The 14,288-nt window shown below is 47.8% G+C and overlaps 1 protein-coding gene across 1 annotated transcript; it reads left to right on the top strand.

Moving 5' to 3' along the window:
* Positions 1-1,026: 1,026 nt before the first annotated feature.
* Positions 1,027-11,805, top strand: LOC308152958 (polyadenylate-binding protein 1A-like). Its single transcript, XM_080526028.1, has 14 exons — positions 1,027-1,779; positions 3,169-3,362; positions 4,197-4,312; positions 4,769-4,908; positions 5,780-5,874; positions 6,359-6,496; positions 6,978-7,346; positions 7,552-7,642; positions 7,898-8,008; positions 8,942-9,084; positions 9,233-9,317; positions 9,522-9,652; positions 10,098-10,196; positions 11,403-11,805. The coding sequence occupies exons 1-13, from the start codon at positions 1,587-1,589 to the stop codon at positions 10,188-10,190; spliced, it is 1,899 nt and encodes a 632-aa protein (XP_080382154.1). The 5' UTR covers positions 1,027-1,586; the 3' UTR covers positions 10,191-10,196; positions 11,403-11,805.
* Positions 11,806-14,288: the final 2,483 nt, after the last annotated feature.

The following is a 14,288-nucleotide window of genomic DNA, read 5'->3' on the forward strand; positions in this document are numbered from 1 at the left end:
ATAATAATATTTTTTTCACAACAGATATTTGAACAGCGAAAACAATACTATACAGACATCCGGTATTACCATGATGATCACAGGCCTTCACTGTAACGCCTTGACCTCAACATAGTCCCCTTTAAATCTTCCACTCTTATGGAAAATAGAGAATTGAGTTTCTGCCCTGCATGCAATTCAATGAAGGGCTGTGCATCCTTCCATATAATAGGATTGTGAGGCAGATCAAATGACATTCTTTTGATCACCACTGCTCCTGCAGTATTCCCATTTGATCATGGAATAATGGACCTCAGTGATGGTATTACAGATGGCATTATATGCCAATCAGTTCAATCTTCACCATTGATTAGCTTGGTCTTGCTGTTCATACACTCAAGGTAATCTCGTGCTACAGTAGGCTACATTAGATAAGCCTTTCTGCTGTGCATTATGTATGACGATGAACCTGATAAGAACCTGATAAGAACCCCTGATACCTCTGTCCTTAGTGATTTTGACATGATGTACATGTTTATTTAAAAATGCTGGGGGATCCCCCAGAATACCTTATATGACTTTGTATGATTGTTAAGTACAATTAAAATATGCAGTATATAATACAAATAGAATACCTTCAAAGAAAATAACATACATTTTCTTAGACCGTTGAACATGACGAAAGAAATAACAGAACACATCATCATGTATTGGCATTTCTAAACATATAATCCAGGGGAGGAAAACAGCATATTTTACGTGGTAAAATACATCACAAAATCTTGACATCAACTATCATAGTAGAATGAAATTCAATCATGTAGTTTTTCCGGTGGGGACGGCGATGTTTACTCGCATTCACATGCTATTGGTTGATACTCAGAGAACCGAACACCTTTGCACCAATCAAGAGCAGAGACGTTGAGAAGCCGCAGTCTCCTCGTTGTTTTTCTCATCTACTCGAAGGAGTGGTCGCGCCCACTGACGTCCACCAGGGGGGGTATATATAGGACCTCGTCTCCCCGGCCCCCTTCCCCTAAACCCCGGCTGACAGTGCTGTGTGAGTGCGTGTGTGCTCCTGAGCTTGCTCGGCACACATTCTAAAAAAAAACAAAAAAAACAAAAAAATAACAAAAACCCTTAAAACCGCCAAAAAATCATTTTCTTTTTTATTTATAAGATCGGTGAAGCAGGAGTCGCTCCTCGAAGACTGGACGATACAAGAAGGGGCGAAAAATAACCACCGTTTCTTTTTAAACCGACGTGTTGCTAGCCAGCTGGTTAGCTTAGCATACTCTGCTAGTAGTAAGGGGAAAGCAAACGAGGCCGATTATTTTTTAGGTTTTATCGTTTTGGTCTAGCTAACAACGTTGACCTATTTTGACAGTTAGCTAGCCGTTTTAAACAAAGTATAACCGCTACGCCCAGCTAAGTATTTTAAGTATTGGAATATTTTATCCTCTACATTTTAACGGTATTGGAATTCGGCAAGCTAACGCTAGCTTAGCACAACCCACCCCTTTAAATTTTAACCGTATATTTCTCTAGAGAAGACCACGTCGGTGTTCGCCCCCTTGTAAGTCAACAGTGCCGGCTAGTGAAGGGACATGAACCCCAGTGCTCCCAGCTATCCGATGGCCTCCCTGTACGTGGGGGACCTCCACACAGACGTGACAGAAGCCATGCTGTATGAGAAGTTCAGCCCGGCCGGGGCCATCCTCTCCATCCGGGTGTGCAGGGACATGATCACCCGGCGGTCCCTCGGGTACGCCTATGTCAACTTCCAGCAGCCAGCGGACGGTGAGTACTGGATGTTACTGTGGAAATGACCACTTTCATGCATGGAGACGTCTGTCGGAACGTGGGCACAGCCGAGACTGGCTTCTCCATGTGACTGGGGCCGACATATTGTGGAATATAGGTCCTCCCCCACCACAGTGTCGCAATGGCATGCCTTAGCTGATTACAGCTACGCAACTCGACACGCGTCTGTGGCCATTTCCCTGTATGTGTCGTATCAAACTGATGAAATGACACGACTGTTTTGCGTAATTAAAATTTTTCGCCATTCGTTTCCTTGTGATTACGTCGGCACGCGTCATTCAAGTTAGTCTCATGACACCACGTGTTCCATGCGGTAGTTAGTACATCTAGCAATCCTAAAGTGAATTGTCAATGCTTTTTGATCGGTTGACGACTATTTATAATAGATTTCATAAGCAGACACCAGCAAACACCTGACATTTTGATGAGGCTTGATTGACAGGTCATCACTTGATGCTGGTGCTGGTTTGGGTGTGGCTTCATGTGTTTGTCAAGATAAGAAGTCTAGCTACTGAGCTGGGGTAACGCCCACATTCCCCATTGGGGATCAATATATCTACTTCCACCCGGAGGCCGTATTCTGTCTACAGCTAGAGCACCCATACTCGTATGTGGCCCTCAGATGTGGCCCTCAGATGATGAGTGGCCCCTCAAGCAGAAACAAGGGGTTGAAGGGGGTTTGAAAACAGACTAGATCAGATGGAAAATGTTTATTGTTTCCCAAGTTTGGATTTGAATCCTATACTTTAATGATTGGATATGATTCCACACGGGAAACCTCCACATTTGACCTTCAGTTGCTTTATGGTGCTTGAAGAAACTATTTAGAAATTAAACTCATGATATTACTGAGAACGAAGCTTTTAATAATGTATGAGACATTGTGTCGTAGTCAAGTCATGGTAAATTATTGATTTAAAATGTTGTAGCTCGGGTGACATATGCCCCCCCCCCTCCTGCCCTAGACAGTGAATGTTGTTAGATGGGTCTTGAGAAGTTGAGTGCCTCCAAATAAAATACTTTGCTCAATAAAAGTGTAACTTCTTGTGTTATAACTGATTCAGCCGTTGATTTTGGTTGGATGGATGAACCATGCTTAGTCGTAAAGAAAAGTGGTGAACAAATGGGTGAATGAATAAATGTTATCTAGATTAATGAATGGTAAAGGTTAACTAAATGAATGAATGGTAAATGTTAACTAGATGAATGAATGGTAAATGTTAACTAAGTGAATGAATGGTAAATGTTAACTAGATGAATGAAATTGTAAATATAAGGTGAAATGAGCAGTCCGTAAGTCTGGCAGAGTGGTTGACTCCAGACGCTGTGTGTTAATGAGTAGACTGGCCCCTCCCCCCCCCTCAGCCGAGCGCGCCCTTGACACCATGAACTTTGACGTGATCAAGGGCCGCCCCGTCCGCATCATGTGGTCCCAGAGAGACCCCTCCCTGAGGAAGAGCGGCGTGGGCAACATCTTCATCAAGAACCTGGACAAGTCCATCGACAACAAGGCTCTGTACGACACCTTCTCCGCCTTCGGAAACATCCTCTCCTGCAAAGTAAGATCTAGCTATCCCTAACCACCCCCCCATGCCCTCTAGCCCTAACCCCCCAACCCTAACTCTAACCCCCCCCCAACCCTACAGGGATGTGCTGTGGGAAGGAACAACTAGGGGGCTGACCAGCTGACCAGCAAACAGGTGTTGAAGTGCCATGTTGATTAGGGTTAAGTGTGGGGGTCAGGTTAAAGGTTGGTCAGGGGTTGAGGGTGGGGGACAGGGGTTGAGGTTGAGGTCAAGGTCAGTTTCAGGTTTAACATAGTCAGGCTGTCACCAGGATGCTGGTCAGGAAGGTCCCCCTAGGCTCCTGTTGGGTGTTGTTGCATCAGTAATGTTCTGCATGGTGACAGTGTTGATCCACAGGTCATCAGTAACGTTCTTGCATGGTGACAGTGTTGATCCACAGGTCAACACACTCGGGCTGCGTCCCAACCGTCTAATGTGGCCTCCTCTCCTCCTTCATCCTCAACTAATGAGAGCAGAGATGGGTGAAGCTGATGAGCAGCCGCCTTACTGACTTCTTCACCTGTCCAGTGCTTTTCGGAGAGGAGAGGAGGTCAGCCGGTGACTGTTGGGACGCAGCCCCGTGCTGCATGCCTGTGTCTGTCTGTCTTAGACAGCGGAGGCTGGCGGGGGGATAGACGGCGGAGGACGCGGGGCTCGTCGGAACGCACAGACCGGAACGAGGGAACGGTTATCAAACACGCACGCGTTTCGATTCCCCCGTTCTGTTTCGGGCGCCTTTTCCGACTAGCCCCCCCGTCCTCTGACATCTATCCCCCGCTAGCGCCCTCTGGTGTTAGTGTGTAGCTCACAGCCGTGTCCTCTCCTCAGGTGGTTTGTGATGAGAATGGCTCTAAGGGCTACGGCTTTGTGCACTTTGAGACTCAAGAGGCGGCAGAGAGAGCCATAGAGAAAATGAACGGCATGTTGCTCAATGACAGAAAAGTGTAAGTGTGCCACATATCCTCCCTTCCTCTTTGCTTTGGCGCAGGAATATATACCGTAGCCCTCTCTCTGCTAATCTGACTGTGTGTGTACAAGACTAACAAGTGTTAACTGTTGTTGTGTGTTTTTGTTGTTGTTTTTTAATGTTTTTTTTAACGTGCATCTCTGCCGGACTTGGTGTGACTCGTTTGGTTGTGTGTTTTTCCTCTGGGTCTTCTCTGCCTGGTCTTCTGTAGGGGGAGGGTGTGGTCTTCTGTGGGGGGTGTGGTCTTCTATAGGTGGGCGGTTTCGTTTTAGCTGTTGTTGGTAGATTAGTGGGCGGGGGGGCCTTTCTGGGGGAGGGTTTTCATCCCTGAGATCTCTAAGTTAAGTGATTTCTGCAGGTTCTAAATTAAGTGATTTCTGCAGGTTCTAAGTTAGGTAATTTCTGCAGGTTCTAAGTTAAGTGATTTCTCCAGGTTTGTCGGCCGCTTCAAGTCTCGCAAAGAGCGAGAGGCTGAGCTGGGTGCACGGGCCAAGGAGTTCACCAATGTCTACATCAAGAACTTTGGAGAGGACATGGACGAGGAGAAGCTCAGGGACGTCTTCAGCCTATATGGTGAGTCACATGACCAAGAATCACATGACCCGGATTAGTTCCTTGAGATCCCTGCTGTTTCATCAGCAACCACTGTGCTGCCTAGGGTTGGGTATCGTTTGGATTTTATCCGATACCGGTGCCAAACCGATACTTTTAAAATGGTACCGAAACGGTACCTAAAACGATACTATTGATACTTTTTACAGATAGGCTATATAGGCTAGTGTTTCTCCTAGGTTTGCTGCCTTGGGTTGCATGGACCCCGTCGGGGGGTCCCCAAGGGGGGTGGTAACTGTTGCATGTAACGTCCGTTTCGGAGCACCAGGGGGCGAGAGAGGTACCGGAATCTCTGTTGCAATTCGGTCGTATAGGTACCATATTGGTACCAGTTTTTGATACCCAATCCTAGTGCTGCCTTGCTGCCACACAACACGCCCCACCAGCCTATTAGTCAAACATGTACTACACACATACATGACACGTTTAACATGTCACACAGCTGTGTGGCTCACCGTGTCGCCTTGTGATGATGTCACATAGTTCTGCAGCCGTGTCAAATTCAGTGTTTCCTCCTCAGTGGACCACACTGGCCAAAATAGCTGCCACAGTGAACCTGTAGTTCATGGGCCCCACGTCTCTTCTACATGGACGCTGGGGATAAAACTGTACTGCAGACACTGAACCCTTTGGTGTGACGACATCTAAACTAAAGACATTTTACTACCCTAACAAATACTTAAGTACATTTGACAAAACACGCCATCAACCTATGCCATACATTAGTGGCGATCAGTGAAACATAGAAACAAGACACAGTACAATAACATCCTGGTTCTCCGTGATTGATTAGGAAAATACTGGTCACTAAACAATGTCACCCGTCTCCCAGGCAGCGCCATGAGTATCCGTGTGATGACTGATGACAGCGGCAAGTCCAGAGGGTTCGGCTTCGTCAGCTTTGAGCGGCACGAGGACGCCCAGAAGGTGAGAAGGGACGCCATGGGGGAGGGGAGGGGGGGGGGGGGGGTGTGGGGTGGGGTAGGGGCCTCGGCCTGTACTGACGGGGCTTCAGTGCCTGTGTCTGTCGCTTTGTGATGTCACACAGCTCTGCAGCCGTGTCAAATTCAGTGTTTCCTCCTCAGTGGACCACACTGGCCAAAATGGCTGCCACAGTGAACCTGTAGTTCATGGGCCCCACGTCTCTTCTACATGGATGCTGGGGATAAAACTGTACTGCAGACACTGAACACTTTGGTGTGACATGACGTGTCCCTGTTGTCTAGTGTCGAATCTATAGGAACGTGAACCTGAACTATACTGGAACGATACTACCCCAACAAAACAATGCATATTTTAGGATATTCTGTGGACCATCAAAGTGTTGACAAGTTATAAAGGGAAACAATAGTGTCTTTCTATTCCAATTCTTAGTTATCTTCGGGCAATACTGACGTGTGTGTTCCTCCAGGCCGTGGATGAGATGAACGGTAAGGAGCTGAACGGGAAGCTGATCTACGTGGGCCGCGCCCAGAAGAAGGTGGAGCGTCAGACGGAGCTCAAACGCAAGTTTGAACAAATGAAACAGGACCGCATGACCCGCTACCAGGTCAGTGCCCCGCCCACAGCGCCTTCTGATGTCACACAGCTCTGCAGCCGTGTCAAATTCAGTGTTTCCTCCTCAGTGGACCACACTGGCCAAAATGGCTGCCACAGTGAACCTGTAGTTCATGGGCCCCACGTCTCTTCTACATGGACGCTGGGGATAAAACTGTACTGCAGACACTGAACCCTTTGGTGTGACGTGATGTTCCTCTCCATTCATGGTTCTCTCCAAACAATGGCAGAGTAGCACAAGTCAGATTTAACAATATATTTAGTAATGATATAGTAACTATCTTTATTAAACTGTATATTTAGTAATGATATAGTAACTATCTTTATTAAACTGTAGAGTAATTATGGAGTAACTATCTTTATTAAACTATATACTTAGTAATGACACAGAACTATCTACTATTGTCTCGTTGGTGTTGAATCTAAAGGACCGTTCGTGTGTTGTGTTGTGTGTGTGTGTGTGTGTCCCTCAGGGCGTCAACCTCTACGTGAAGAACTTGGACGACGGCATTGACGACGAGCGCCTGCGTAAGGAGTTCACGCCGTTCGGGACCATCACCAGCGCCAAGGTGATGATGGAGGGCGGCCGCAGCAAGGGCTTCGGCTTCGTGTGCTTCTCCTCCCCGGAGGAGGCCACCAAGGCCGTGACGGAGATGAACGGGCGCATCGTGGCCACCAAGCCGCTGTACGTGGCGCTGGCCCAGCGGAAGGAGGAGCGCCAGGCCCACTTGACCAACCAGTACATGCAGAGGATGGCCAGCGTACGCACCGTGCCCAACCCCGTGATCAACCCCTACCAGCCCGCCCCGCCCTCCGGCTACTTCATGGCTGCTATCCCTCAGGTCAGTCGCCCGCCCACCCCCCCTGTCGCTTTGTGATGTCACACAGCTCTGCTGTGGACCATGAAAGTGTCTCGGTTGAAGAACTGAATTGAGACGTTTTGAGTTGCGTTGTGACTGAATGTGAACAGCCTCTCCCTCCCGGCTGTGGAGGGGATGGTTGTCCTGTCAGCTGGAGCTAACCCGTTAACCCCTTCCCTCCCTGCAGGCCCAGAACCGGGCAGCCTACTACCCCACCGGCCAGATGGCCCAGCTCAGACCCAGCCCCCGCTGGGCCACCCAGGGAGTCAGGCCACAACGTGAGTCCTCTCCTCCACTCCTCTCTCCTCACTCCTCTCCTCCTCTTCACCCCTCCTCCTCTCTCCCCTCCTCATCCCTCGTCTGATCAGTTCATTACCTAGCGTTCTTCCCCCTGTCTTGACCTGTCTCCTCTCTGCTCTTCTCCTACCTGACCCCCCCTTCCTGACTCTCTGACTCTCCTTCTCTCTGACCCTCCTCTGACTCTCCTTCTCTCCTCCTCCTCTCTGACCCTCCTCCTCTCCTCCTCTTTGCAGACTTCCAGAACATGCCAGGCTCCTTGCGTCCGTCTGCTCCTCGACCTCAGACCTTCAGCACCATGAGGCCCTCCAACCAGGTCCCCCGCCTGATGTCCACTCAGCGCCTCCGTGAGTCCACTACTGACCCCCCCCCCCCGAACTACTGACTACTGACCCCCTCTGAACTACTGACTACTGACACCCCCCCCACATACATAAACATGTTTCACATGTCACACAGCTGTGTGGCTCACCGCGTTGCCTTGTGGTGATGTCACACAGCTCTGCAGCCGTGTCAAATTCAGTGTTTCCTCCTCAGTGGACCACACTGGCCAAAATGGCTGCCACAGTGAACCTGTAGTTCATGGGCCCCACGTCTCTTCTACATGGACGCTGGGGATAAAACTGTACTGCAGACACTGAACCCTTTGGTGTGACGTTTAACTTTCTAAACTAAAGACATCTTAGTGATGTCCACCCAGCACCTCCGTGAGTCCCCTACTGACCCCCCCCCCTGAACTACTGACTACTGACCCCCCTGAACTACTGACTACTGACCCCCCTGAACTACTGACTACTGACCCCCCTGAACTACTGACTACTGACCCCCCTGAACTACTGACTACTGACCCCCCTGAACTACTGACTACTGACCTGAACTACTGACTACTGACCTGAACTACTGACTACTGACCTGAACTACTGACTACTGACCCCCCCTGAACTACTGACTACTGACCCCCCTGAACTACTGACTACTGACCCCCCTGAACTACTGACTACTGACCTGAACTACTGACTACTGACCTGAACTACTGACTACTGACCCCCCCTGAACTACTGACTACTGACCCCCCTGAACTACTGACTACTGACCTGAACTACTGACTACTGACCCCCCTGAACTACTGACTACTGACCTGAACTACTGACTACTGACCCCCCTGAACTACTGACTACTGACCCCCCTGAACTACTGACTACTGACCTGAACTACCCCCTCCCTCGGAACTGAATGAGTTATGGTGTTGTTTCATAACTCTAACCCCCCCCCCCCTGCAGCTCAGAGCATGGGGCCCCGCCCATCAGCTGTGACAGCAGCAGGAGTGCCCCCCGTGCGTGGCGTGCCCCAGTACAAGTATGCCGCGGGGGTCCGCAACCCTCAACAGCACATGAACACACAGCCCCAGGTCTCCATGCAGCAGGTACACACACACACACACTCACTCATCTGAAATTACTCATTTCTTAACCTGTATGTAAATTATTTAAAGAATGGTTAAAGCGTTCTCCCTTGTCAGTTTGACCCTGGTCTGTGTGTGACCTCTGACCCTGGTATGTGCCTCCCCCCAGCCTGCGGTGCACGTCCAGGGCCAGGAGCCTCTGACGGCCTCCATGCTGGCCGCCGCCCCTCCCCAGGAACAGAAGCAGATGCTGGGTGAGTCACAGCACTGGCCCCGTCTACTGTTAGCACCAGAAACACTTACGCTAACTATTAGCATGGGTGTCACAACATTAGTGGTCCTCCTTGTTGGCATACTAGCCAGTCCTCTCACTCCCCTGTCCCCCGACCCCCCTCTCCCCTGTCCCCGACCCTGTCCCCCCCTCTCCCCTGTCCCCGACCCCGCCCCCCCCTCTCCAGGTGAGCGCCTGTTCCCTATGATCCAGAACATGCACCCCAGCCTGGCAGGGAAGATCACGGGCATGCTGCTGGAGATAGACAACTCTGAGCTGCTGCACATGCTGGAGTCTCCTGAGTCCCTGCGCTCCAAGGTCAGTTCCCCCCCTCTGCGTCCCGGGTTTCCAAGGTCAGTTCCCCCCCTCTGCGTCCCGGGTTTCCAAGGTCAGTTCCCCCCCCTCTGCGTCCTGGGGCTCCCAAGGTCACCTGGTCCAAGGCTTCTGAAAGTATTTATGTTTAACTCGCCGTGATTATGGCAACTTGTAACAATCGTGTGTAACATGGCAACATGGTTGCTAAGGACAATGTAAAGGGGGTGGGGGGGTGGGATGGGTTATTTTTTATTTATCTATGTATTATTGTTCTCTCTGTGGAATGTAGTGTCCTTGAGTCCTGAGAAAAATGGTATACAAAATAAATTATTATTATTATTATACTGTCCAGTGGGAGCTCATGGGTGATGTTGATACTGCATTTAGTGACTTGATGGCTGTAGGAATAAAATGCATGATGCTAATGTTGTTGTTATTGTTGTTGTAGGTGGACGAGGCAGTGGCTGTGCTGCAGGCCCACCAGGCTAAGGAGGCGGCTCAGAAGACTGTGACCAACTCAGCTGGTGTTCCAAGTGTCTAAACCAAGGTAGGCACCGGCCACACCAGGCCTTCTCCTACACACTGCCCTCTGACCCTCTAGCCTGGTCCTCTCTCCTGGTTCTGGACGAGAGCAGGCTGGTCCTCTCTCCAGAACCAGGAGTGAGTTTTATTTTTATTTAACCAGATTGAACCAATTCTCATTTGCAATGATGGCCTGGCCAAGACAAAACATAAAAAATAAAAATAAATCTCTGAGCGGTGGAAGGACTGAAGTACTTTAGTACTGTAACCTTCACCTTTGACCTTCTAGACCAGCGTTGTAGGCCTCGGCGTGTCCTAGACCAGGAGGGTTGGAGTGTCGACCAGGAGGGTTGGAGTGTCCTAGTCTAGTCTAGTCTAGGAGGGTTGGAGTGTCCTAGTCTAGTCCAGGAGGGTTGGAGTGTCCTAGTCTAGTCCAGGAGGGTTGGAGTGTCCTTGTCTAGTCTAGGAGGGTTGGAGTGTCCTAGTCTAGTCCAGGAGGGTTGGAGTGTCCTAGTCTAGTCCAGGAGGGTTGGAGTGTCCTAGTCTAGTCCAGGAGGGTTGGAGTGTCCTAGTCTAGTCCAGGAGGGTTGGAGTGTCCTAGTCTAGTCCAGGAGGGTTGGAGTGTCCTAGTCTAGTCCAGGAGGGTTGGAGTGTCCTAGTCTAGTCTAGGAGGGTTGGAGTGTCCTAGTCTAGTCCAGGAGGGTTGGAGTGTCCTAGTCTAGACCAGGAGGGTTGGAGTGTCCTAGTCTAGTCTAGGAGGGTTGGAGTGTCCTAGACCAGGAGGGTTGGAGTGTCCTAGTCTAGACCAGGAGGATGGAGTGTCCTAGTCCAGGAGGGTTGGAGTGTCCTAGTCTAGTCTAGTCCAGGAGGGTTGGAGTGTTCTGGGCTGAAGGTTGGAGTCAGACTAGAGTATGACCACATCACCATACAACGCATCTCTGTTGAAGACACATTTGCACACTCTCTCAGGCATGAATACCATGACATGCTCCTATGACATCCTACTATATTTATCTTCCCACTCCATTCTTGTTGTGTTTCTACTGCTTACCACTGTTGTTATTGTCTTAATTAGGACTTCATTGTTGAGGAGTTAGCTTGATCAAAGCGTTTCATTACACAGTCTACGGCTGTATTCTTTGACAAATACACTTTGATTTGATACGTGTTGCTGTCTGAAGGTTGACATGACCTCTAATCATTACTGTGTTTCTTTTCCTTGTGTCCACAGGAATGGGGAACCTTGCGACTTGCTTCACCGATAGAAAAAATTAAACATTGAAAAAAGTGAAAACACACAAAACAACGCAAAAAGAACTAAAATCACGTTATAAAAAAGGAAAGAACTTGATCCAGCCAGGCCTAGAGAAGAGCACACTAGGTCTCGTTCACTAAAGAAGAAAAGAAAAAAAAATGGAAAAATGGTCAAAATAAAAAATGTTTGAGTCTGGGGTTTTAAAAGAAATATTCCGCAAATTGGAATAACTGAAAGCATTCCTTTCTCGCCTTTTATTCATTTAAAATGTACGACTGCTGGGGATGTTGCGTCTCTGGAGAGAAGGAGACATGCGGGACGGACAGACCAGCGTTGTGAAATTTACCTTGACCTTTGCTTGCTTGAATAAAACTGATAAAACAAACACCTGTGTGTCTTATTATTGTGTCTTTGATGGGGGGGGGGGGGGGGTATAAGCACTAAATTGACTGACTGAAGCTGCAGGTCAGGTAGCCTTGATTTAAATGCACACATTATGATTTAAGCCTAATAACTGCATATATAGTGGATTATTTCTATGGCTTCAATCATTTGATGAAAATCTGCATCAAATGAACTTACGGTGACCCAGCACTGACTGAACGAGGGTAAGTTAGGCCTATAGACGAGGGGGGGGTGGGGCAGGTAAGGGAGATGGGATGGGAAAGAGAAATAAAGTGTAGAGAAATAAAAATCCTAAACGTCGATTGTACAAAAACGGCCAGGTGGAAATATGTAAACACACCGTTACTCTTGCTAGGTTACAGTTTAAAGCTGCTGACCCATTGATGGTAGTGTAACCGACTAACAAAACTTTTAGAACATCTAGTTCTATGTGTGACGTACGTGGAGTGTCATAGTGTAGAATCCTGGTAAATGCTGTTTAAGGTTTAGGGTTGCTGAACGCACAGCCTGACATACCTGGATAGTGGTGACACTACCAGTAGTTGAGGGAGTTGGACACTAGAGGGCGCCATGTGGCTCTGGTATTTGTTGAGTGTTGTTAATGGTCTATCTGCAACTACAATGTAATGTGAACAAAACATACTACCTGCTATTTGGATAGATTTTATGCTGTTATGCACAAAATTATTAGATTTTGCGACCGTCATAACAGTACTAAACAACTGTTTACTAGTAGTACTAGTACTCCTCCTGAGATCTACTGCCCCCCAGCACTGCGTCTCCTGAAGACACCCGCTTTTCCCCTTTACTGTGTCCCCTAAAACGTCTAAGTTTTGGGTGGTGTGTGTAAAACGTTCCTTTACGCTCACCCCCAAAATCGAATATGTAGGAACTGGATTTTTTTCAACATTATTCTAGATAAGGTGGTGCTTTCTATGTAATGTTGTTGGGTGAAAGAAGGAAGTTATGTACCCCTGTCAGCATGTTACAAACACAAAGCAAACAGCATGCATATATTACCCACCAGGTCTGCTTGAAAAGTGTCTGAAAACAGGGATTTAACACAGGGCTATATTTTAACAGGCTATAAACTGTTAGCACAAACGTGGGCACTGATGGTGGTGCAAAGGGATGTGTCTGAAATGTGAGTGCTATTTTTAAGGCTAGAGTTAGGGCTCTATTTTCATTATTATTATTTTCTTGCACCAACAACACCGTTACCCTGTTAAAAAAGAGCCCATAGATGATTCTGTCTGTGGAGGTCACAACAATCACAACACAACCACAACCCCACCTGCAACCTCATGACATTAATCAATACTGTTATCATCATCTAGTGCTGAAATACACATGTCAATACATCACAAGAAGTCACTGGTGTTTGTCCTTTCATCATGTTTAATGAGAAGTTGTCAGAGGAACATTAGAAGCTCTTGGAACTCTTAACACTTTTCATCTGAATTCATCAGGACAGCTGATCTCTTCACACAGGGAAGAGCAGGAAGCCACTGAAGGTGTTGTAATGATTTGAACTATCATAGAGGTTGAAGCCTGAGTGAAGGCGCATGTAGACCTCATCCCCCTCCTCCAGCTGGATAGTCAGCCCACTGGATACAAACTGATTCCCTGCATTAGTCCACTGCGTTACAAACAACATCTGCTGGTTATTCTTATACAAGAACACAGGAAGGAGTGTTGAGCCACTGCCTTCAAAGGCGGTGAATCTGAAGTAGTAGACTCCTTTCACTGGTGCTTTGAAGGCTCCTGTATCAGAGGAAAGCAGAGAAAGATCAACACTGTCTGTGTCTCCTAGACACCAGAGCAGCATTACTGTTATGGTGAACACTGTCCCTGTAGCTGACCCCACGAGTGATCTTATTGAGAGGAACACAATGGAAATGATGTGTGACTTTTTTTATCTTCAACCGCCATAATTGTTATTGTAATGTTGTTTCCAACAGGGTAACCTTTGTATGCTTTATTTCTATTCTCAAAATAAATAAATTCAATCATTAATTCATATGTGAAATTGACACACTGACACAGTGACACACTGCTGGTGTGTGTCAGCAGTACCTGTGATTGGGCTGTAGGCTTGGCCGACGTTGGTGAATACTTTATTGTAGACCACTATGGTATGACCAGAGGCAGGTCCCATCGGAGCATTTAAGGCAGCAGAGAACGCCACCTTTGGTCTCTCTGTGAACGCAGGGTAATAACACGGTAATAACACATATTATATTATAAATATTCTTTATAACAAACAATACACCATCTTACAACCATGCCTAAAAGGTTCAGGCTGATACTGAGTAACACATAATTTTACACAGTGAAAATAAAGGGTTAGAATATAAATAAATGATACATTTAGTATACATTTAGTATAATATGTACTTCCTCGTTAACAACCAAAGTGTAAACAAGTACAGGCCAGTGCTCGACCTCAACACCAGA

Source organism: Nansenia antarctica (genome assembly GCF_963989245.1).
Source record: "Nansenia antarctica genome assembly, chromosome: 3".
Lineage (NCBI taxonomy): Eukaryota > Metazoa > Chordata > Actinopteri > Argentiniformes > Microstomatidae > Nansenia > Nansenia antarctica.

What these genes read in the sequence shown, in the direction of transcription:
- LOC308152958 (XM_080526028.1), top strand. Translation starts at nt 1,587, where the DNA reads ATGAACCCCAGTGCTCCCAGCTATCCGATGGCCTCCCTGTACGTGGGG. An exon ending in GAAACATCCTCTCCTGCAAA is followed by an intron (nt 3,363 to 4,196) that starts GTAAGATCTAGC and finishes TCCTCTCCTCAG; the next exon opens with GTGGTTTGTGATGAGAATGG. An exon ending in TCATGGCTGCTATCCCTCAG is followed by an intron (nt 7,347 to 7,551) that starts GTCAGTCGCCCG and finishes CCCTCCCTGCAG; the next exon opens with GCCCAGAACCGGGCAGCCTA.